The 25,226-nt window shown below is 37.4% G+C and overlaps 1 protein-coding gene across 1 annotated transcript in view; it reads left to right on the forward strand.

Annotated features, from left to right (window-relative positions):
• The window catches only part of LOC131908791 (aldehyde dehydrogenase, cytosolic 1), a 35,472-nt gene extending 14,264 nt beyond the window's left edge, over nucleotides 1–21,208 (forward strand). Inside the window, exons 5-13 of the mRNA XM_059259820.1 lie at nucleotides 428–489; nucleotides 2,299–2,427; nucleotides 3,537–3,650; nucleotides 5,274–5,376; nucleotides 7,663–7,847; nucleotides 12,660–12,824; nucleotides 15,010–15,167; nucleotides 18,067–18,141; nucleotides 20,468–21,208. Of these exons, the coding sequence (XP_059115803.1) occupies nucleotides 428–489; nucleotides 2,299–2,427; nucleotides 3,537–3,650; nucleotides 5,274–5,376; nucleotides 7,663–7,847; nucleotides 12,660–12,824; nucleotides 15,010–15,167; nucleotides 18,067–18,141; nucleotides 20,468–20,540 (1,064 nt within the window). The 3' untranslated portion in view covers nucleotides 20,541–21,208. The remainder of the gene's footprint in view (nucleotides 1–427; nucleotides 490–2,298; nucleotides 2,428–3,536; nucleotides 3,651–5,273; nucleotides 5,377–7,662; nucleotides 7,848–12,659; nucleotides 12,825–15,009; nucleotides 15,168–18,066; nucleotides 18,142–20,467) is intronic.
• The last annotated feature ends 4,018 nt before the right edge of the window (nucleotides 21,209–25,226 follow it).

The raw sequence follows: 25,226 nt of genomic DNA on the forward strand, positions 1-25,226 counted from the left end.
GAGATGTTTTACTATTTAAAATCATTTGCCTTCTTAAAAGTTGTTGCTCCTGGGAGATTTGAGATGCTGGGAACATTCGCACATGGGTCCACCCTTATCCAGAGAAATTCTCACTTCCAGGCTCCTTTCTGCACCACTCTGTAAATGATGGTGATGTGGAAGGGAGCCATCTTGGAATATGAGGAATGGTGTCAACTTCTTGTCAAATCTTTCCCCATCTCATCACTTATTTTCATATACATTGGTCTTTGGATTCAGATTGTTGTTTGAGGCTCCATCATTTATGTTGTTAATTTTATAGATAGGATATTTTGCTTCCCTTTTGCTATTCACTGTGGGGCTCCTCTCATACCAATCTCACATCTCCCTGCCATGCATGCCCACCACATTTTAACTTAATGGATGGTGTGTCTGCTCTGTTTTTCAGATGGAGATATTTTCACTTATACAAGACGTGAACCTATTGGGGTGTGTGGCCAAATCATACCTGTAAGTTCTCCTTCATGATTCCCAAAGGGGGGGAAAAGCTGTAATTCCATTTGATCTGAATCCCATTACCACACGCGTGAAGCTTATGTGGTGGTTATGTGTGAAGTAAATTCAGTAAGCATGTCTTCCTGAAGCACATATTCCTGTAATTGAGCTTCTTGGATATGAGCTAGCTGGTCCAGAACCCCCTCAATACATTGTTGTACCCCTTGAGAGTATTTTAATGTTGCCTAGTGAGCCCTAAGTGTTTATTGCATGGGTTGTTTTGGAAATTGTGCTGTGTTCTTTTTTTTTTTTTTTTAATGAGCTGTGATTTATAAGTATATGACAAAAGTTTGTCATGGCTCATCTGTGTTGGGATCTTTCAGTGGGACACAGCAGGGCTCACTGCTCCCAATACTTCTGTCTCCTTCTTGAGACTCCCCACCATGGACAGTAGCAACAGCAAGATTGATCAAATCCTGGAAAATATCTTTTGATTTAAACGGAAGTAATAATTTCCATGACAAATGGAAAAGTGTGTGGCCTGTATTGTACCTTTAAATAGCAAGTTTGGGTACTCAAAATTCTTCTGCCTAAAAATCATGTTCGAAATGTAACCAGATTTCCTCGAAGGTTAACAGAGGACACTGGCCACATACAGCTGACATAATTTAAAAGGCTAAATGAAAACACAGTGAGGTATCCTGAAGTTTTCAGAATGACAATGACTCTCATTTAGTAAGACTGAACATACCAATGTATGTAATGGAACTCTTCAGTACATCAAAGGCTTAAAAAATACTCAAACACACCTACATCCCTCTAACAGCTAGCACTGTTGGATAAGTATCAACATTAACTTCTCCTGTTTTGTTCTGTTGTTCTGAGGATTAAACCCTGGGTTTTACACATGCTAGACAAGTGTGTGCTATGCCATAGCCATCAGTTGCTTAATTCATCCTGAGGACATTCATCTAAAGTAGAGAGGACTGTTTTCACCACTCATGGGTGGTGAATGCATAAGTAAAGAAATGGTCATACATTTGACTTCTTATAGCTGGCTTGCTGGGATCAGAACTCAAGCACTCATCCTGTGAATGTGACATTTCTTTGCCTCTAACAATGTTGTTTGTCCTTGGCTGAGCCTAGCTCCCTGGTGTGGAGAACACATTCAATGTGTTTAAATCCCTGAGATTACTCTCCAGCACACATGGACACACAATCTCCTGAATATAAATTTTTCCAAATTATAATATTGGATAAAATACAATCAGTGCCTTCCAGGGAGAAAGAGGAAGAGGATTTTACATTTTTTAAATGCAAATAAATTACAATGTGCTTAACTGTATATGAAACCATCCAGTAGCATTTTTCTTGTAAAATAAGAATTCAAGGGCTGGAGAGATAGCTCAGAGGTTAAGAGCACTGCTTGTTCTTCCAAAGGTCCTGAGTTCAATTCCCAGCAACCACATGGTGGTTCACAACCATCTGTAATGAGATCTGGTGCCCTCTTCTGGCCTGCAGGGATATGTGCAGACAGAACACTGTATACATAATAAATAAATTTAAAAAAAAAAAAAAAAAAAAAGAATTCAAAATAGTAGGACTTGATTGAATTTGGTAGCTCTTTCCTTTTCCCTTCTCCTATATAGTTTGTTTTGAGCTTTTTATCATTTACTAGTTTCTTTTGTGAAATTAAGTAAAATAAACTAGATAATTACACACTACTTCTAAAATGTTAGTCAACTCTCATCAGAGTAGCAGGTATCATTAACAAATATGGTTTTGAGTGATGCAAAGAGTCCAGTGTTCAATTTTGCTCTCTAGTGGAATGGTCCGTTGCTTGTGTTCACTTTGAAGATCGGCCCTGCCCTTTGCTGTGGGAACACTGTGATTGTCAAGCCAGCAGAGCAAACTCCTCTCACTGCTCTTCACATGGCGTCTTTAATAAAAGAGGTGAGTCTCCAGAGTCTAAACATGCAGGGTCCCTCGTTTACCTTACAGGCCTCATTCACACTACTGTGAACTTCATTGTTCACACATGGCTCCTGCCCAGTCATGCAGATGAAAGAAGCAGGACTACAGGCTGGGACTTCTGTCAGCCAGCACAATCTTCTCTCCACCTAAATAATGACAGAGGCTTATAGCAAGTTACTTTGTAACTCGTTACTTATTGAGCTATATCTTCACCATCCAGTTTATAACTGGCCTGGTTGCGTCTGTGAACATTTTGCAGTTATTTTAGTTTTATTATCTCTAGAAGTTGGAGGCTTCTATATGCTAATATGCCTGCTGTGCCAATATGTTTTTAGTTTTGCTGGTGGTGACAATGAATTCTACCTTTTGTTTTAGGTAATTTAATATACACTCTTATATCCTATCAATTTGAGTTCCTTTTATAAAATTTGACACAGCTAATTATTGGAGTGATGATCAGTTGTCACAATTTTGTTATCAACTTGACATACCTAAAAAGAGTGTGCCTCATCTGAGAAATTTCCTTCATCAGATTGGCCTGTGCCTATGCCTGTGGGGTATTTTCTTGATTACTGATTGATGTAGTAAAACTCAGCCCACTGTGGGCAGTGCTATCCCTAGGCAGGTGGTCCTCGCTAAAAAAAAATAAATAAATAAAGGTAGATGAGCTAACTAAAGAAATTAAGGGAGTATGTAGCATTTCTCCATGGTCTGTGCTTTAGTTCCTAGCTCCAGGTTCCTCCTTGGCTTCCCTCAACAATAGTTGTAACCTATAAACCAAATAAACTTCTTCCTTCCCAAGTTTGTTTTGGTCAATGTTTTATCATAGCAAATGAGAAGCAACTAATGCACAGTAGAGACAGATTTGTACTTAGAACATAGTGTTCTAAGGGGTTACCACTTTTAGAGAGATTTTCATGTGGATAAGAAATTAAAAACAGCAATGAATAAAGGACAAATACACTTAGATGAGTTTTCCTGATAAAAGAACTTCCAAGTTGAGCACAATGAAACAGCAGCTGTCTCCCACTCGGGTCTTTTATGAATTGAATTCTTGATCTATTAACTGCTTGCTTCTTACCTTGTAGGCAGGATTTCCTCCTGGCGTGGTGAATATTGTCCCTGGTTATGGGCCAACCGCAGGGGCAGCCATCTCCTCACACATGGACATTGACAAAGTATCCTTCACGGGATCAACAGAGGTAGTCCCATTTTCTGAATGTCTCATCTCTAACAAGCAGAAACATGCTCTGTGAAGCTGTCTTGTCAGCCAAAACTTTCTTTAAAAAAGTTGTTTTGGTAGTTTGTTACTTACTCTAGACTCCAAATATGTTTATCAAGCACAAGTGGATGATTTTTGGATAGAAGAAAATACTTTTTACTAATTCAGAAAGAGTATAGTAAACAATTTTTAGTGTCATCATTACCATTTCTTAGGAGAAATAAAGCCTTTGAGACTGTCAGATGATTAGGAATGTGTGTGGTAGGAAATACAAATTAGGCCACAGTGAGAAATGAGGAAGACACTGTGAAAGAATAAGTGGGTATAAGTTAATTTTTAGCCAGGGTTTCCCTAAGCATACCTACTTACTATTTATTTATTTCTGTTGATCTAATTTCAGAGTTAAATTTATTCATAAAATATTTAAAAGATTGGAAGTCTAGGCAACTTAATTCTCTACTGTCTAAATGCACAATAGCAGTTCAGTCTTCACATAGACCTAAACAATTACCTTGTTTTTCTGATTAAGTAGAAAACTTTCATTACATTCCAGCATGTGGAGTAGGAAAAAAAAGCCTGACAATGAGAGAGAGAGAGAGAGAGAGAGAGAGAGAGAGAGAGAGAGAGAGACTCAATAATAATTTAAACAGAATTCAAAAGTCAAAACCAACAATGATCATAGATAATATTCTAGTATTCTAGACAGGAAAGGATCCACAGAGAAATAAAATAAAACAAAAGCAATGTATTTTTCTTCAAAGAAGCAACTAGAATTAGAGAAGAAATGATAATGGTGGGACTCCAGCTAAGTGTGGTAGGAACAAACAGCTCAGAGCCAGTTTCTTTTTTTCTGTGCAAAGTAACATGTGTTTGAAAAGGGGAAGAGTGGTAAGGTAGGTAGATGGAGAGAGAGAGAAAGAAAGAAATAGAGGGAAGTGATTAAGAGTGAGACCACTGTGATAAATCGGCAGGGAAACAGGCAGTGACTGCGTAGTTAGGAGATTTACACAGATATACATGACGCCATTTGAGGCTGACTCAGGAACATCTTTATGAGATTTAGGAGATCAGGGAAAAAGAATCAGACTCATGTCCATCTCATCAGAACTAGCTTCAAGGAAGATGTTTGCTAAGAGCTGATCCCAAATAAAGGACCAACCTGGAGGCAGTCTGGCCTGGGAGGGTATAGAAAGAGAGGAAGAGAGTTGAGATTTAGATGAAGGAGAGAATACTAGTTTGTCTGGACAGAGTTGTCTGAATGTCACCAGAGGGGTGAAAAGTCAATACCTGAGGTGCTTGGGGAGTATTTCTGATCAAATACAAAGAGGAAGTTGTGATGAAAATGAAAAATAACTCTTACCTGTCCACCCATTAAAGTCATCTCTGATATTTGTCCACGAGCATTTTCTGACTTGCCTCACATTTGCAGTCTTGATGGCAGAGACTTTTACACCTGAAGGTGTCAGATCTTGAGCAACACCATTTCATGGTTCTTCTAAATAAAACTAAATGTGGTGCAAATGTCCTATAAGTGGAAAGTATTAAATGAACCTATCTACATGAGAACAAACTCGTCTTCTTCCTCTGTGATGTTTGATTCCAGGTTGGCAAATTAATCAAAGAAGCTGCAGGGAAAAGCAATCTGAAGAGAGTCACCCTGGAGCTTGGGGGAAAGAGTCCTTGCATAGTGTTTGCGGATGCTGACTGTGAGTATAAGTCCCCCGTTAGCATCTCATCTTCTTCCTCCTGATGCCTGATAATGTCACAGTCACCTGGAGTCTCAAAAGTGACTTTGTCTCAAGATGTAAGGAATTAGAGTCCATGGTGATTCTGGAAAGCATTTAAATTGTTCCTATAGCATATAGCCCATAAATTAAACAAAGATAAGATTTTGTCTTGGGTTGGAATAGCTTGCTACTTCCCAGTGTCAATCTGAGGTAGTACAAATGGACTGTGTCGAGGATCTGTGATGTGGTTTTGGTAATTCCATACATTCAATTGTGTTGAGGACATGTGATACTTGAGACATTTGTGACCAAAAGGAGCCTGCTGCCAGCAAGTTCTCCTTCACTCTGGACTATTCATCTGGAGAGGTCCAGAAGAAACTTGGACCTATCAAATATCTCTCTCTCTCTCTCTCTCTCTCTCTCTCTCTCTCTCTCTCTCTCTCTCTCTCTCTCTCTCTCTCTCCCCTCCTCCCCCTCTCTCATATTAAGGGTAGTTAAATTTATTGTTTTATGTGACCTTATCCATAATGATTCAGATCATTCTGATTTTATTGCCAAACGAAATCCTCATGTTACTTCCTAAACAGTAGCAATTTAGCTGAAATTTGTGAAATTTGTGATAAAAATTTCTTTAACTTGTCCTTCAGTGGCTTCATACTTACAACGAGGCTATAAGCAAAAAGTCCATAGAAGTTGCTGTTGTAACTATTGGGATCTTTACTAGAAATATTAGAACTGACCACTTGGTTAGCAAAATTCCTAGTTTGTCACTCTGTAAACTCTTCTCACTACACTTTCAATACCTAGTCTTAGCTCACAGATTCATACCTGAGTTCTACAATCATAAACTGAGCATTCTTCACTTATAAAATTAACACACACACATACACACACGCACACACTCATGTCTTTTTGTTTAGAATCAACAATATTCTAATAAAAAATCTAGGCACATTGGACCATCTAAACTAAGCAAAGAGGTTTTTTTTTTCCCTTTGTGTACATTGGTGTTTTGCCAACATGCATGTCTCTGTGTGAGAGTTCCAGATCCCTTGGGATTAGAGTTACATAGTCAATATCAAGCTGCCATGTGATTGCTGGGAATTGAACCCAGGTCCTCTTGAAAAGCAGTGCTCTTAACCAATGAGCCATCTCACCAGCCCTAAGCAAAGAGTTTGTATGTTTGCATGACTTAGGCTTTAGTTAGATTTTGGAATGTTTTTCCTGGAGTAGAGTGGGAGGGTGAATTGTTCTGATGTAGTGATTTTTAGTTGTTTGGGTCTCATTTTCAGAAAGCTAACATTTTTTTATTGACCAAAGTATACAATAATGTTTTGAAATTATTAAAGGCAATGGGATTTTTTAAAAAAACATTTTTATTTATTTATTTATTTATTTATTTATTTATTTATTTATTTATTTATTTTTCTATTATCAGCTTCATACAGTATAAATTTTTATCCTAATAATGAAATATTTCATTGAGGCTTGCCCAGTAATTGAGTAAACCCAAAACTTATTATAAACCTCAGTCATCCTAGGGTTCCCCCTTCTATATAGCCTCCCTGCTTCTGTGGGTTGCAGTCTAACTGTCCTTTGCTTTATATCTAGTATCCACTTATGAGTGAGTACATACCATGTTTGTCCTTCTGGGTTTGGGTTACCTCACTCAGGATGATATTCTCTAGTTCCATCCATTTGCCTGCAAATTTCATGCTGTCATTGTTTTTCTCTGCTGAGTAGTACTCCATTGTGTATGTGTACCACATTTTCTTAATCCATTCTTTAGTTGAAGGGCATCTAGGTTGTTTCCAGGTTCTGGCTATTACAAATAGTGCTGCTATGAACATAGATGAGCATGTATCTTTGTGGTATGATTGAGGCAATGGGCAATTCAGATTTCTCTTGTCAGCTACTTCAAACCCGACACCTAAAAGAAATACAATTGCCTGAAGAACTATAAAATGGAAGTAGTGATAAAGTTATTTGCAGTGATATTTGATCTTCTAATCAATCTACATACCTCAGAAGTCATAAGAGACACCATCTTTTCAGAGTTCTCTTGTCATTATTATTTCCATGGTAAGTAAAGGATCAACAAGTCTAATTTGTTACCTGGCTTCTAAGCAGTGGAATACATTGAGTCTATGTCTCATCAGATGATCGATCATTTTTCCTGTCACCATATTGCATCTGAGAAATATATGTGTGTTGGTGTATGCTCTACAAAATGTTCCTTCTCCCTTGTGAGTGTTTCCTTTGCAGTGGACAGTGCTGTTGAGTTTGCACACCAAGGAGTGTTCTTCCACCAGGGTCAGATTTGTGTAGCAGCATCCAGGCTTTTCGTTGAGGAGTCCATTTATGATGAGTTTGTGAAAAGGAGTGTTGAGCGGGCTAAGAAATACGTTCTTGGAAATCCTCTGAACTCAGGAATAAATCAAGGTCCTCAGGTGAGTAACATTAGGAAGGCAAGCATTTTGGATGTAAAACTAATCTTTTTAGGCCTAATTTTGGTTAAGCAAGATTAACTTCTTATTCATGCTTGTTGGTAGCTGATATTATCTTGGTCTAGTGATTTAATGAATCTACCTTCAAACAGCAAAGACATCATTTTGTATTATGCTGGCCATTTTTTTCTTTCTAAATATAAACTAGGAGCCATGGTGGGAATGATGCATGGAAAGAAGGGCCAGGGAGATGGATCAACATATAAAACATTTGTCACACAACCCTAAAAACCAGATTTCTGATTCCAGCACCCACATAAAAGCAGATGTGTGTAGGAGCCCATTAGTAATTTCAGTGTTAAGAAGGGTGAGCTATTAGACTGGAGCTATGAGTTTAGTGAGAAAGCCTCCCTCAGTAGAAAAATTGAAAATGAAAAAAAAAAAAGAAAAATTGAAAACCATTGAGGAAGACACACAATATCAACCTTTGGCATCCACACACATGTGCATACATGTACATGTACCTGTATACACTCCCTCATGCAAGTGCACATATAGGTACATGCATTTGTTCTTACCTCAATCCACATGCATGCAAACATACACACCTGCACACTACACTCACGTAGACATTCCCAAAAAAGAAAAAAGAAAAATGCCATCATTTCTTGCATTCTTTAATTGATAAAACTCTTAATTCCTACATATAATTTTTTAGTCTTGAAGTTTGTAACCTATCTGTAAATTCTCCCTCATGATCAATCCTTCATCTCAGCTGCCATTCTATAAGTGGTGAAGCACTCCCCAACCTTCAGCAGGATCCTCAGTTTCTCTAATGTAACAATACCATAAGTGTTCTTGAAGGACCCGGTTTCTGTGCTTCAAAGAAGCTTCTCATTTCAGTTATCTAAAGCCAGGCAATCCCTGGGGGTCTGGGTTTCTTCTGTGTAGTTAGATCCACTGTAAATATGAATGTCTTTGTCTCTCTCACCCGATGGTAATCTTTTGCTCTTGCACAAGTTTTGTTCATGGTCCATTGGTCAAGCTCTTGGACCTTCTGCATTCAATCCTCACTCTGGATCCTTCTTTAAAACAGTGATCCTCAACCTGAGGCAGTTGTGCCCAACCCTCACAATAGAGGACACTAACCTTAGCTGGGCACAGATTAAATTGTCACAACAAGGTGAAGAGGATCTGCTCACATCTGGTGAGCAGAGGAAGGGGCACTGCTGCATATCCAACATAGAACAGGAAAACATCACAACAATGAGCTACCTGTCCCCAAGAGCCAGTAGAGCTGTTCCTGAAAGCTGTGCTCTAGGGACTGGACATTGACCTTGGAGCTGTTATTCTTTCATATTAACTATGATACACTGTTTCTTACTATTGAGTTGGAACCAAACTTCATTCTTGAATTATTTAATAAGTATAGCTTAAAATTCAATTAACAAAAACTTAGAGTACATTGCTACCAGCTATACCCTGAGAAAGAAGTCTGGCAAAGCAATAATCACAAGGGAGACATGGTCACTGGTTTCCCTGGATTTAATTAGCTTGCAAAGAGGTCTTGGAATTATCTACTTATCACAAATATAAAAATAGAAAAACTTTAGGACAAAAACAATGCTGAGTAGTGAAACCCCAAAGCCATAAAGTAACTATGAAGTGAAGGAATTATAGTTTTGCTTCAATATCATTGTACTTTTTAATCATTGAGTTCAGAGATTATGTAGAAGTAGTAGATGACTTTTATCACACTTGGTAATTTTTCAAATTTCTATTTTTGTGTGTCATTGTCCAGAAAAAAATGTATAATTCTGAATGGTTTTGTTGTTACTGTTTCTGATTCTAAGAATCTATTGGTTTGTATGCATAAGCATAAAATATGTTTATTATTAGATATATGAATGAGAACATAGAAGATCGGGAGAGTAGATGAGTGGAAGACAGATAGATGCTAGACTGATGATAGGTAGGTGCATAATAGGAGGACAGTAAGAAAAAAGAGAAGCTATGGGTAGATGTAATACATAATACTGAACAAGGGCCAATATTTTCCTTCACCAGCAGAGAAATCAATATCCACAGAAAACTAAGTTTCAGTATTTTATAAAAACTAAGTTTCAATATTTTATAACTTATAAAAGGAGTACATTAAAATAGACTTAATTATTGAATCATAGAAGTTGAAATCACACAATCCCATTTTCTAGCTGATTAGCACCAGGCTTCACTCTTTGCGTAGTTGCTGTGGCAGGTAGCATGGTGTAAGTAGAACGGAGAGGCATGCTGAGAATTTGACCAATACAAGGAGGAAGTCCCAGGTGTCTTGATACTTCTCTCTGTCTTCCCTTCTCTCTCTGTCTGTCTGTCTATCTATCTGTAGTAAGAAAGAGCTTATGAAAAGAGACATTGACTAAGTACTTGCCTAGTATCTCATCCACTGCTCATTGAATCACCAAATCTTTTAAACAGAGTTTGGGAATTCATTCTGTATCACAACCAAGTAGGTATGGAGAAAACAAAGGTCGTATATATTTGTATAGGAAAAATAATTTTTACAATTTTGAGAGTTCTTTTTTTAAGATTACCAACTTAATGCATTTGAGTTTTAATATAGTTATAATAGGTATGCTACTTATTTTATATTTCATATTTGTGTTCACATAGGGATGGTTCATTTATAAAGTATTTTCTACTTGGCTTCACTCATATATATGCATATATGCATATATATACATATGCATATATACATATATATACATACATATGCTCAGAATGATCAGTATTTTAGTTTGAAAAGAAATTAGACCCTTCCTTTACTCAATTTTCTTGCCAATAATGAGGATATAGTAATATCAATCTCGAGGATTCACTACACACTGAAATGAGACAAACTGTGTGGTACATTTCTGCTTCTCCCTTTTCCATCTAGTCCCTTCTTTCCCTCAAGTCAATGACATCTTCTTTAATTATTGCTGCACATATATCTATAATTATGTATAAATATAGCCTGCTGAGTGCATTTGGTGTGGCTTGTATGTTGATGGTTTACTGCTTGGGATTGGGTAACCTGTCAGGGGGTTTCTCTTTGGCAAAATTGATTCCCTCTGTCATCAGCTATTTATTTCCTGATTCTTCCTCTGGTGAAGAGTCTTGTGAGATTTTCCCCATCCATGTTGGCTTGTTAACTGCTTTCATCATTGTATGCGTCTTCTTAAGGTGAACATATTTTTGAGATATGGGTCATATATATGGCTTCCCTGTTATATGTAGAAGACACTCTCTCACAGCAAACATGCTGGTTCTCTGGCTCTTATAAACTTTCTGGCCCCTATTTCACAATGTTCCCTGAGACATGGTGTAGGGGTTGTGTTGTATGTATGTTTCTTCTCTTAATTGTTATATTGTGCTTATGTAGCTATTTTAAAATTTTATGTACAATTAATAAATACAGGTTAGTAGTTAGTCATCTATAATAATTAAGCTTGTAGTCATATTAGGTATGTTTTCAAGCTTAAACAGATATATTTTAGGTAGATGGATATGTTTCAAATGCTTCAGAGACCTACAGAATATGGCATTTAAGATGTTTAATAGTCTAAGACTTTCATGACAGTGAGACATGTCTGCTCCAGGCAGCATCAATCTACTTCATAAAATGATGATGGGTATCAAAGAACATCCATATGGAATTTGCTTTTATTGTAGCAAAGCTAGCCATTTAGACAAGAAACTGCTTTTGCCTTGATTGCTGAGAGTATGCAGTACAAACTGGACAAACAGGTCACAAGAGGAAAGACTGCCAAACTTTGCCAAAACAAGGTCGGAGAGTTCCTCAAAATTCCTGCTTCTTAGAAAAGCCTGCCAGATATTCTAGGCCTGTAGGCCAAAGATGGATGCCTCAATATTGCAGAGGAAATTTGGGTGACTGTCCAGGAAACCAAATGTCTCTGTTGTTGCTATAGTTTTAGAAGTTGCTTGCTATGCACTGTCTGTTTACTTGGGTAATACTATTTCTTCTGGGGTCTTTGATGGAGTTGAAGAGTAGATAGCTATAGTTACAGTTTTCCTTAGTTATGATAAAAGGTAAATTAGGTATAGAGCTTTGGATTCATCAAGACACAATAGATAACAGAGTGATTTCTCTGAATTTACAAAATGCAAAGGGACCGAATATTGTAAATGTAATTCTTACTTAATAACTGTTTTTATTGTATATAGTCTTACTATGTTAATGTTAAAACACTTCCTTTTTATTTAGGCAGAAAAGGGGAAATGTTGGGGAATATTACATTAACTAGGCAAAGTTGTGTTACATTTGTTCATGCAGTGTTTATTTAATGATGTAAAGTTTTATTGCTGTTTTACCTTGCCTGCCTAAAGCACCTGATTAGTCTAATAAAAAGCTGAATGGCCAATAGTTAGTCAGTAGAGTAACATACCCACTGGAATTGAGTCAAAGTCATGTTTCCCATTTCACTCCTTTTATTCACTCAAAACTATGACTCCAGAAATATGTGTTTAATCATTAACATTTTTTCTTCCAAAGTGAATAAACAGCAGTTGTATGATAACTTCATATATTCCTATGTCACCAATTTCTGTGCTTATCTAACCACACTAAATTTAAATACTTTTAAGGTTTCTTGCCTCAAAATACATGGGAAAGAAATCATACTGAAGAATGAGATGGGCATCTGTCACCTGTTTTGAAACATCAGATTTAATATGAATATCCTGGCATTTTGAAGCCCTCATTTACAATATGTTATCTTTATCGTCACTCTTTTTCTTGTGATTTCTTTCAACTAGATTGACAGGGAACAACATGATAAAATACTTGGTCTCATTGAGAGTGGGAAGAAAGAAGGAGCCAAACTGGAGTGTGGTGGTGGACGCTGGGGGAACAAAGGCTTCTTCGTTCAGCCCACAGTCTTCTCCAATGTTACTGATGAGATGCGCATTGCCAAAGAGGAGGTAATGTTTCCCTGTGGTTCTGTTTCTGGGCTTGCCATGTTCTTCTGTGTTTAACTTTTGTGTCCTCCTAAAACTCTCAGCTCCTTGAACAGCATTCCTCTGAAATGGTTGTTGATAAAATCTTAAGTAATTTTTGATCATGACTAATTAATCAGTGAGGAATCCAATGGGCCTACAAATAGTTTGTATCAAACACAGAACAAAGTCCACAGTGGCTTTAATAGGTGTGCCATTCACAGCCTTAAAGGAATGGGAAAGGACCCTGTCATCTGTAAAAATAAGAATAAATGTGCACATATTGTGTTACATATGCCAGGCACTGAATAACATGCGTTGAATGATCTCAGTTATGAAAAGAACATAAAAAAGTCAGCCTCACAGAGACAGAGTGGACTGTCTGTAAGGGAAGTGAGGATGAGTCCTGGGGAGTGCAATCTAAGTAGCATCAATTGGTACCCAGATATTCAATGTATAATTAAGAGAAACAAGTTTGTGATGCAAGTGGTAGCTAATATACTTCTCGAGTCAGAGGACTTTGAATATGCAGAGATATGAGCACTTGCTTGGACAGTGAAAGTGTCATGTGCTACACTACAATAAGAAGATATAATGACTCAAAGGCACTGAATCATAATTTAAACACTCAATATATCTATACTTATGTCCCTGACAAAGCATCTGAGAGGTTGTTTTCTTTACCTCCATAATATAATCAAATAAAGAAAAAAAGATAATATTCAACTTCATGAGAAGAGGGAATAAATATAAGGAACAGAAATAAAAATCAAATGTATGTGGATCATCCAACATACTTAGGTTGTCTGTATTCACTCCTCAACTGCATTTGAATTTCTATGCTTATTGTTCAGTTCTTCTTTGTCCAGATCTATTGTTCTTGTAGATTTTGATAAACATGTATACAAAGGACAATAGAGCAGAAAGTAATCTCCATTCAAGGAAGCATTTATTGTGTCCTATAATGCCCTCACTGGGATTTTTTATCTGCTACCTCAGAACTGGAACCTGGGAGCCTATTCTGTGTCAGCTAAATTGCTGCAACTCTTAGTGAACCCCCTGCCTTTCTGAGCCACCCGCTTTCTGCTTACACTGTTCACACTGTTATGCCTCCCAGTTACAGGGTCATGACAGAATTTAGAACCCCAGGGTCTGCCTCCAGACTTCAGGGAGTGGACACTAACTGCCCCATGACACTCAAATTGACTTGGAACCAGAAAACCATTTAAAGCTTGAGGGTTTTTGCCAACCCATGTTCACATTTCCCAGGAAATTGTCCTAGCATTCAGAAAAGCCTTTTATTTATTCTTGATACATAACTTACCAAAATATAGTAGTTTAATATCTATGAGAAAATCCAGGTATTTCCTATTACCCAGGGGGCGGGTGACATACAGACTGGGTTCTGTGTAGGTTTTACTGACTAGATTCCAGTAGAAATGAATGGCTGACTCAAACTAAATTAGACAAGTTGTTACTCTTGTTCCCTGTCCTGTGACTCTAGCCACTGCCAGAGGCCTCAGATTTTGGTTAGTATAGGATGGTTCTGGAGTTAGGCTCCCAGTAATAAGTATTTATTTTTTATTTTTTATTTTTTATTTATATGATTGGGTGACTAGTAGAATCTGGATAAAAAATTTGTCCTGTTTTAGCTATTTTTTATAATTATAAAAGTATCCAAATGTAACCAAATGCATGATATTTAAAACAATGATACACTGATGTTTAAAGCATAAACACTGTTCTCAATCATTGTTCGTTTGATACTCTTAGAGCAAAGGACTGCTTTCTTGCTCTTTCTTGCTTTTCAAGTTATGCAGTAACTTGAAAAATGAAAAAAACTAGACTTAGAGTTTAAGATGTTTGCAAGGAAATCATGCACTTAATGATTTGATGTTTGGTCCTTACATTTTGGGTAGTTCTGTTACAAAGTAAGAATAAATGCTGCCATGATGATTGGTGTCTGCATCATAGAGAATGTCACACATGATCACAACATGTTTCCATGTTCATTGGCATTGGCCACCTGTTTCAATCTTTACATGCAGGTCTGAAGCAAGAGATAAGACCTTAGTCCATGGAGAGAGGTTTCTACGGAAGCATTTGTAGTGTATTTAAAGCATATGTAGTTTATGTACTGTTAACCTATTTTTGTGCCATTCTTGTGTAGATATTTGGACCAGTGCAACAAATCATGAAGTTTAAATCTATAGATGATGTGATCAAGAGAGCAAACAATACTACCTATGGCCTAGCAGCAGGAGTCTTCACGAAAGACCTGGATAAGGCCATAACTGTGTCTTCTGCTCTGCAGGCTGGGGTAGTGTGGTAAGTGCATCTGAAGTAAGGGGTGCCCTTCCTGTATCAGCCACATGGGCAGGCTGAGTTGACTTCCTCCAGACTTGAATATTCACTTGAAATTTTCTGATCTGTTTGCAAAATAATTTCTGTATATAACAAAAACAAATTATCCTCTTCCACCTTTTCAAGTTACTTGTGTAGAACATTGAGCATTTTATGGCTGTTTGATTTATACAATATATGTGTTGTTAGATAATTTCAGCACACTTGGGCTCTCTGTTATAAACAAGTGAGATGAAAGAAAAACTCTGTTATAATCAACTATATATTAGATAATGTGTATTGGTGCCTTATATCCATTAGATGCTATTGCTGTTTCTATCATTTGCCATATTTGAAATTGACCCTAAGGTGTTCCATTAGCTGAGCACATGGCCTAGTCATGAGCTCTATCCTATTCTGCTTTATACTTTTTAATATGAGACAGGAACTCGGTTTCTGAATTTGGCCTTGAACTCACTCTGTGGCCCACACTAGCCTTGGACTTCTCATCCTCTTGCAACATGCTCCTGAGTGGCTGGGATCACAGGTCTACATCCTATACATGGTGATATTTAATTATTTTTTAAAAATTAATTTATGCATATGGGTTTGCATGTATGTCAGTCCACCATGTGAGTGCCTGATGCACGAAGAAACCAGAAGAAAGTATCAGCTCTGCTGAAATTAGATTCTAGGCAGTTGTAAGCCACAGGATGTGGGTGCTGGGAAGCAACTCAAGTCCTCTGTAAAAGCAGCAAGGACTATGAACTCTGAGCCACCTCTCTAACCCTTTCCATAACTTTTCACTTAGTCTGTTCTTTGATTTTCGTAATTTAGCTTTAATACAAATTCTCAGGCTATTCCTCTCTAACTGAGGCTCTGCCCAGCCAGCTCCATTCCCTGGACTGTCTCCTCAGCAGCCTTTTTCTCATCAATCCTCCTTTCCCCCAGTCCTGGCAATGGCACAAGCTATTTTCATTCTCTCACCTAGTCCAGTTAAAGAAATTTAGGCACTGAAAAGCACCCTAAGGGACACAACCAGGCAGTTCTTGACCCTCTTGATCATTTGATATACCTTTTCCTCCCATGAAAGTGAGAGTCTTCAGCTAGTTACCATTGGTTCAAAGTTGCAATGTATTTCTTGGACTCATCATTTTACTTTCCCAACAACTACTACTTGATATCCCAAACCTTGTCTTGGATAAAAACCAGGAGCTTGCTGAGATTTAGAAACTTATTGAGACCTTACAGTGTATGCGTTTAGCTAGCTTGACACTAAAATGACAAACTCAAAATGCTTTGAAATATGCCAATGTAATGTTAAACTGTTTGTATTTTGGAGCATTTCAAATTTTGTATTTTCAAATATGGATTTTCTACCAGTAAAACCTATGTGGATAGTCAATAGACTGAAAAACCCCCAAACTGAAAGACTGCTAGTCCCCTGCATTTCACATAAAGAATACATAGATTGTATTATTGAGAGCTTAAATACATATAACACGGGGCTGGGGAAATGACTCAGCAAGGAGAGTGATTGGTGTGCAAACATAAGAGATTGAATTTCATTCTGGCTTCTATGTGAAAGCCAGATATGCTGGCCTGTGCTTGTGGCCAGAGGCAGAACCATCCCTAGATTTTACTGGCTAGGAAATTTAGCTAAATTGGTGAGCCTTAGGCTCTGTGGAGATGTAGTTCCAAAGGGTAAGATGGAGAGCAACTGAAAAATAAGATAAAAAGAAAATAATGTTTATCTCTTCTCTGGCTTCCTTTGTATCTTTCCTATGCATGCACACACACACACATATTAGATGAATGAAAAAATTATATAAGCAACCAAATGAGGGATGAGATTGAGAAAAAATCTCAATCATAATATGTCTCTGAGATTTACTCTGGGCATAGGTCTGTTATTCAATGAAACATTTTAAAACTGCTGTAAAATCTTAATAGCATTAAACACAAGTGCTCAAAGGCCTGATGTTAGTTTTTTATAGTGGCATTTCCCCTCAAGTCTCTTAAAAGAAATTAAAGTCTCATCTAATTAGTATAACTAATGATGAACACAGATTTTTTCTATGATAAAAGTATTAGTAAGTTCAATGTTACTAACTCACAAATGTTCATATTCTACATTTACTAAAGACTTACTGTGTCCATGTATTTTTATAAATCATTTGTCAGAGGTCAACAGCTGCTCTATAAAATATAGAACATTATTCTCTGCATTAGCATTACAATAATTGCGCATGCCCTGCAGAACTGCACTCCAGTCAGCACTCTCCCATTGCCTTGATCTACTACTGGGTTTCTCTTTAGTTCTGCTCATACTCTTTACTGTATTTTTCTGTAGAAACATCTTCCAAATATTTCTGAAAGCTGATTACCAGATTGATAATTGGGCCCAATTCCTGCTACCACTTCTGTTTAAACCATCTATTGACCAATGAGTGAAGCAAGTACTGACACATACAATAATTGCTAAAGAGAGTTGATTTTGGACTGCTACGTGTGCAAACTTCAAGACCACCAAAAGCTTCATGCATATAAGGCATTAAAGAACGCCATTCCAACCCAGCCTCAGCTGCTTCTTTTGATGGCACCTTTATGGCACATTGGTTCTTCCTTCTGTTATGATTCAAGCTAACCATATATATATACATATATATATTCATATTCATATTCATAGTTGTATCATTTATTTCTAGGTAATACATGGATGATTTGCATATTCTAAATTAAAGTGCTGCTTTTTATCTCAGTGATCATATTAGATTGAAACAAAGGAGTTATTTAAAAGATTTCTGAGTTTTTAAATTTCCTGCTTAGAAATGATGGGGTGAGTTAAGTATGATCTATAGTAACCACCTCTTCTTTGTTTTAGGGTGAACTGCTATTTGGCTATGGCCATCCAGTGCCCCTTTGGTGGATTCAAGATGTCTGGAAATGGGAGAGAACTGTAAGTTAAACTTTATATTACAATAAATACATGTTTTGTGATAAGGATTGCCACTCCCAGGAAACTGTTCTATTTTCACTACTTTGGGGGTAAACTCCACCTACTTTTAGCGCCAAATAGTTTTTAAATGTTGGAAGTACTTCCTTAGTACAGAGAAGCAATTGTAGATAGGATGTACTTTATTAAGCTCCTACTACCCAAACAGGGCCATGCTAAGTACCCCACCCTGGTAAACAAATTGTTGCCTATTTATAGGATTGCCTATGGTATATGTGAATAGAAGCTATTTGGGAAATATTTTCAGAAAGCAGGTAAAAGGGTAAACTGGTGACATTGAGATGCATGTAATTAAATATTGAAACATTCTAGATATTTGAATATACTTTTTAAATTATAGTTGTCTTATCTCACTCAAACTGATATGCTTCTGGTGAAGTCTACCTAATAACTATGATGCATCTGTAAAGGAAGGCATTTGCTGGAAAATGTCCACAAAGAATTACTGAGATGATTACCTCTAATGACTCTTTCCAAGAGTTATGAGTTATATATATTCAAAGGCAGAAAAGCAGAATTAACAAATTTGGAATCAGGGTTCCCAAAGAAGCCCAAATAGTGAACTCAGATGAATTTTTATTTCTTGACTGTGTTTGTCAAGTCAGGTTAGCAAACTTTTCCTGAACCTTCATTAAGGCTCATTTCTTGGCACTAAGCAGACATAGCTTAGTCTCATATTGTTTTATGCGTTGTGTAGAATGTCATGGGAAGCAAGAGTGCTATGTGCAGGTTTACTAGAGCTCATCAAGATTCACTGAATCGGAGTCAACATTTGGTGAAGGGCCCAGGGTATTTGTATACAGAATATTTAGAACTGAGAAACAGTAATATATAGATTTTTCTTCGCTAAGAAGAAATGTAAAGGGATAGATGCTCTTGTGGTCTGTGTTAAAATAATATATGTAGTTTTCTTAGGAAGATGATTTAGGTCAGCCTTGATGTGACAATACACATCGAACTCTCCAGAGAGTGTCCAGTTCCGTAGTAACTCTAAATTCAAAGGGGAAGCAACTTGGTTAAAATTATGGGCTAATTTGTCTGACTCTTTGATAGGAACTACTTATTTAAACAGTACATTTTAATGGACTTTAGAGAGCTGGGTCAAGCCCTTTATATATGTTGAAAAACATGCTTTTGAGGTTTTCAAGGGCTAGTTTCAGAAGTTTAAATTATTCACAAAACAATCAATCCTATGGGATTATTGATTGCTCAGGAGAAGAAGACATTGTCTACATTTCTAACTGAATCAGGAGCAGTGCTGGTAGAGAAGTACCAAAATCCAGCTCCTTTGCAAACCTGTGTGTGTATAGGTTTTATGATCCTGGGAATAGTCCTATAATGTGATCTTCTTATCCAAACAATGCAGAACAGAACTGAGTGCAGTCATTCTAAATTAAATCATCCACCAGGTGGAAGGAAATCATAGTTTCCAAAACTGGCCTCAGGTAGAACCCTAATATGTCACCATGGTATCTACAGATGAACTCAGTTCAGCTTCTGGTTACTTGGAGTTGACTTGAAAACTTTTATTGTATTGTAGGATGTTGAATATTAGAGAAGGCCAACATCCACTAAAATCTGAAAAGCCTGAATCAGGCCAATCTTTAGTTTCTTTCCTCCTTAAAAGGAATACAAGCAATCCAAAAATAAAATAAAACAAAACCAAAATAAATAAACAAAGGAACAAAAATACCACCTACAAAGATTAGGTATTTATTTTGTCCAGAGTCAAAAGACCCTGTTAAAACTCCAGCTTCAGAAGAACAGAGCGCCCTGAATGAAAGTGGATCTTGGTCATTCTTTAGCTGCTCACCACTTCTGCGACAATGCAGATGATGAATTCAGGCTCTAGTGCAGATGGTGGATGGTCTGCTGATCTTCAGTGACCGTACAGTACAACATGAGCTATACAAGTCTTACTTATTGATCTTATAAAAATCTGACCAGGTTGAATTATGATTCCAGTAACTAGTCATATGGTCAAGTATAGTAATGTAAACAAAGGATATTGTCTGTGAAAGTAAACAGTGCAGAATTATTTAAAATAAAAGACCTTTTAGAATATTGATCTCCATTGACGAGTTTATATTTGGTCATGAAGATTATGGTCAGGTAGCAACTCTATGAACTACTATGTATTCAGTAAATATTTTCCATTGTCCCTACTCAGATAAGCAAGAAAAAATTTTCACCAAATTTCCAGGGATTATATTTGACTTACACTGCAGTATGCAATCGTGTTTATATGCAATTTTTCTTCCTTCTCTAGGGGTGAGCAAGGTATTTATGAATACACTGAGCTCAAGACAGTTGCAATAAAAATCTCTCAGAAGAACTCATAAAGAAAACAGCAGAGTGAAGAGAACCCCTTCAGCAATGACTACACATCTCCTGTAGTCACCAGTATAGTGGTGTTTTTTTTAACTCTTTTATTGATTTTTTTTTTTTTTTTTGTTTTATGAGACAGGGTTTCTCTGTGTAGTTTTGGTTCTTACCGTGGGTGTCGATCTGTAGACCAGGCTGGCCTCAAACTCACAAAGATCTGCCTGGCTCTGCCTCCCGAGTGCTGGGATTAAAGGCATGCGCCACCACCACCAGGCCTTCTATTAATGTCTTAAACATAAGCGATTCATCAGTACTAATGTCACACATAGAAAATCTGTAGCTTAATCTGAAAGAAACATTAGCCTCCTAATATGTGACCCCAATTCATATCCTAGATTGAAAGGGTAGATTTAGGTACAAGCTCTCTGTGACTGTCTTGATCACGTGCTTTCCATTGTAGCTACTTGTTTAGAATATTTACTTGGTAAAGAGGACCAATCATGATTTAGTCTCTGTCCCTCAGTGACCCCTTGCATTACTCAATGTAATGACTGCAGAGTAAGTTGCTCTGTGGTTATCCCTTCTGAGTGTTGTGATATATTTCCTAGAATGTCATGCCTACTTGTCAAATGAAATGCCTAATGGAAATTAGAAAGTAAAGCTTAAGAAAGGCACTCTCACATGATTTTGTTCAACTTGAATTTTTAAAATATATATTTATTCTTTGAAAATTTCATATATATGTGTGTGTGTGTGTGTGTGTGTGGTCATATTTAAACCCATTCTCCCCTATGACTCCTCCCAGATCTTCATCCATGTACATCCTCCTCCCAATTTCAGACACTTTTAAATTTATTGTGACTCACTGAATCCAGTTACTGCTGCCCACATACACATGAGTGTGGAGCCATTGGTGGCACATGGTCAGTCTATGAGGAGCCATACTTCTGGAGAAAACTGATTTTCCTTCCACCAGCAGCCATCAACTGCTAATAGCTCCTCTTAGGAAGGTGACTTCTGTGCTCCTGCATCATACTGTAATGTTAACTGGCTTTTACTTGTCTAGGTCTTGTGTAGTTAACCACAACCACCATGAGTTCACGAGTACAATAAACCTGTCATGTCCAGGAGGCACTATTTTGTAGCAGTCTTCCCTGATCTCTGGCCCTTAACATTTTTACCCTTCTTCCATGATGTTCCCTAGGCCTTGGAGAGATGAGTGGCAATATGAAAGTCCCGTTTATTCCTGAACATTTCACAGACGTATTTTCTGCATTTTAGCCAGGTGTGAATCTCTGTGTTAATTATCCTCTAAAAAAGCAACTTCTCTAAAGAAGACTGAGACATGCAATAATCTATGTCCAAAGTTTTAAATATGTGGAGGAAATTTGATACACTCTATACTTTTAGTTTGTTCTTGGAGCTCATGTGATTCACACCAATATATATAGCACTTTCCGTTACTTCAAAAGCAAGACAGTAGGAAGAAGCCTTCTTATTTTTTTTTATTGTTTTATGTTGGAATGAAACTCAGATAGCTGCTCAGTTTATTCAGGAATACAGTGGACATCCCCTCCCCCTTTTTAAAAAAGGTCACACAAACGGGTGACCTTAACCATAGAATATAATGTGATTTGATAAATGAAGTGAAAGTGTCTTCCTCTTCTTCCGCAAAACATTCCGACCCCCATATGAGGTGAACAAGTACTTAAAGTAGCCTAGGTATAAAGTCATGTTACACTTAGACTTGGTTTCTAAAAGAGAAGAGAAATGGTTCAGCAGTCATTCATATAGAGCTTCTTGATCTGCTAGCATGACTTTTCAATTACAAATGAGAAATTGGAAAGAAAAGAAACACTGAACTTCAGGGTAACATTGAAAGTAATCTGTTCCTAAGGTCCATAAAACTTATAGAAGGATCTCACTCCCCATTACCATTCTACCCTAATGTTCACCCATGGATAGACTAACATTGTCATAATGTCCTATTTGAAGTTTATAAGAAGGATTTCTCCAATTTGATTTAGCACAACTATATCACACTACAGATGAGTGTTAGTATTGGTTCCACCCTGATACTAATAGGAAGAAAGAAGGAAAATTAAGTTACAATGAGCTTAATATTGATTATAAATTGACTTGGAATTGATTGGATCATGGAAGTACATTCAAAATGACCTTATAGATCAGAACACACCAGCATGTTCTACCTCCTTTTCACTTCTGAAATACAGAAAGCAGGTGCTCAGCCACTAGAAACACAGTGGAACTCTCTCTACCTCCCTGTGCAGGTCCACATCCTTGGTGTAATATTAATCCTGAAATGAGCCAGATTCTTTTCCACTCTTCCCACCATGAGTCTCCTCTTCTTTCATATATTTTAAATGTGGATAATTCCCCAGGAATCATAGAGCTAAGTAGTTGGACAAAAGCTGCTACCTGGCACTGACTTGGCTGATTATATGAATAAGAGATTTGTTCAATAGTCCTGACACTTAGATTAAAAAATTAGTAAAACAAAAATATACTTCCATCCTACAGCAGAACATGAGAGTGTTGTTTTAGCTACTGTCCTCCTTGCAGCAACAAAATAATTAACAATATGTGATATAAAATATGAAAGGTATATTATAGCTTATAGTTCCCAGGGGAAATACGCCAATATGGTGGAAAAGATTTGGGAAGAGTATTGGGAATCTGGCTCTAGAATTGAGTCCATGGTTAGGAGTTGGAGAGCAAATAGGAATTTCCTGTGGGTATAAAACTTGAGTACTCCATGGCAATCCATTTCCCAAAGGAGGCTCCATTTCCTAAAGGTTGCACGAATGCAAAACATCACTGGCAGCTTGGGATCCAGGGTTCAAACCCATGAATGGTGGTGGATATTTCACATTCAAACCATATATGTGAATTCTGGAGCCAAATATTAGTGACAATGATTAAGGAATATAGATTAGATTAACATAAAATCTGTGTTCCAAAATAACAGATTAACTTTAAGAGAACTAAGAACATTAGGAAGAAGGCATCTAAGGAAGTACCAGCTTGGATCTTTAACCTGTGATGAAGAAGATTTGGGGGAAGCTTTGATGAAGACATCCCATTTAGGGCTGGGTGTTCCAAGGTCTCTCACTTTCTGACCTGGCTGTGGATCTCTGTTTGCTATCATCTGTTACAGGAAGAAGCTTCTCTGATGATGGATATCCCCTCAAAAATTTATCAGTCACATAATAATGCTCCTAGCAAAAACAACTTAGATGAAGTGCCAGATAATGAATTCAAAAGAATGATTATAAATATGGTCAAATAATTCTGCTAAACTCATTGCTTGGGTGTTGTTTCTGTGTCTTGGGAAAATCTGCTACATTATCTCCCAGTCCCAGTCCAGGATGGGTTGGGTGCTGGTTTCTGTAAGGGATGTTCTTCTCTTGTCGACTCCAGACTCCTCTTCTGCATCAGTTTTCTGGCAGAGCTACTTGCTGTCTGTGAAACAGGGCAGCTTAGGAAAAGTTTGCTGAGCCACAGTTGATGTGACCCTGTCTGTCTAGCAGCAAGGGGTGGCTGTGTGGTGCCTAAAACAAGGGTTAGAACTCCTGCCTAGTTTCCACAGTCTCAGGATCCATTGTTAGGATGGTGCTACAGCAGTCACTGCAGACCTCTCTGTGAAATCACCACAGGCACAGCCTTTGCAGATTTCATGGTGTACATCTTCCCAGTTAGCTTGCTAGAGTTGGCCAGATTCAGCAGCTTTATTAATTGAAGTCACAGCAATAAATTCAGTAGGATGGGGCTTGATGAGACTTGCTGGAATGGTTTCTGGAGACTAGGGAAGCAGCTGATGCAATTATATATTTCCCTAACTATAATCAGCCACTTCTTTCAGTGTGGCTTCCAGGCCCATCTTATCCAGGAATTCTAAGGGAAAATTGATTCTCCCTTCCTACCATGTAGAATCTCTTCAGGCTTGGTGGCAAGCACCTTTACCTCCTGAGCTGTCCAGCGGGTCACAACATGAATTTTAAAGTGTAAGTCTGAGTTATAGTGATAAAATATCCAATCACTAGAAAGAAGAGCTAAATTGAGTAAATAAAGGTGTTGTCTATTCATCCTCAGTCCAGCAAAGAAACATCCTGCCAGAATGATATCTGAAGTCAGTAGCATGTATTTGAGTCAGATGGGATCAGTACTTGATAAGCACGTATTGAGTTACTGTGCAGTTCTGGTCGTAAGTGTTATACCATTATAGCACTTCAAGATGGTTTAATCTACTGGAGAACGATTACACAATGCTTGCACATAAAAATAAAGGGAGGAAAAACGTAGTAGGAATGAGACATCTACATCCTTGGGTAGAGTAATGTGTAAAGGGCTATACATTTGTGGGAAATGAGAATGAATTATTGCAGAAAATCTGACTGTACAGGAACCCTAACAGTGAGCTAATTTTCAGAGCATAAAGAGAAAAAGAACACTGTCTTTTCTCAGGATGATTCATTGAAATAAATCCAGAGGCATTCTTCACACTGTGTTCTCCAGGAATTTGAAGTTACACAGTGAAAACATTGTAGGGTATGGAAAGTCTCATGACCTGCTTCGTTTTGGTTTATAATGACATTTTCCTAAATTTTGTTTAATAATGAGCTTGCCTTTCTTCTTGCCTCATTTAACACACGTGCACATTTAGGAAGCCATGTTGGAAGGTA

This window comes from Peromyscus eremicus, chromosome 1 (genome assembly GCF_949786415.1).
Source record: "Peromyscus eremicus chromosome 1, PerEre_H2_v1, whole genome shotgun sequence".
In the NCBI taxonomy this organism is placed as follows: Eukaryota; Metazoa; Chordata; class Mammalia; order Rodentia; family Cricetidae; genus Peromyscus; species Peromyscus eremicus.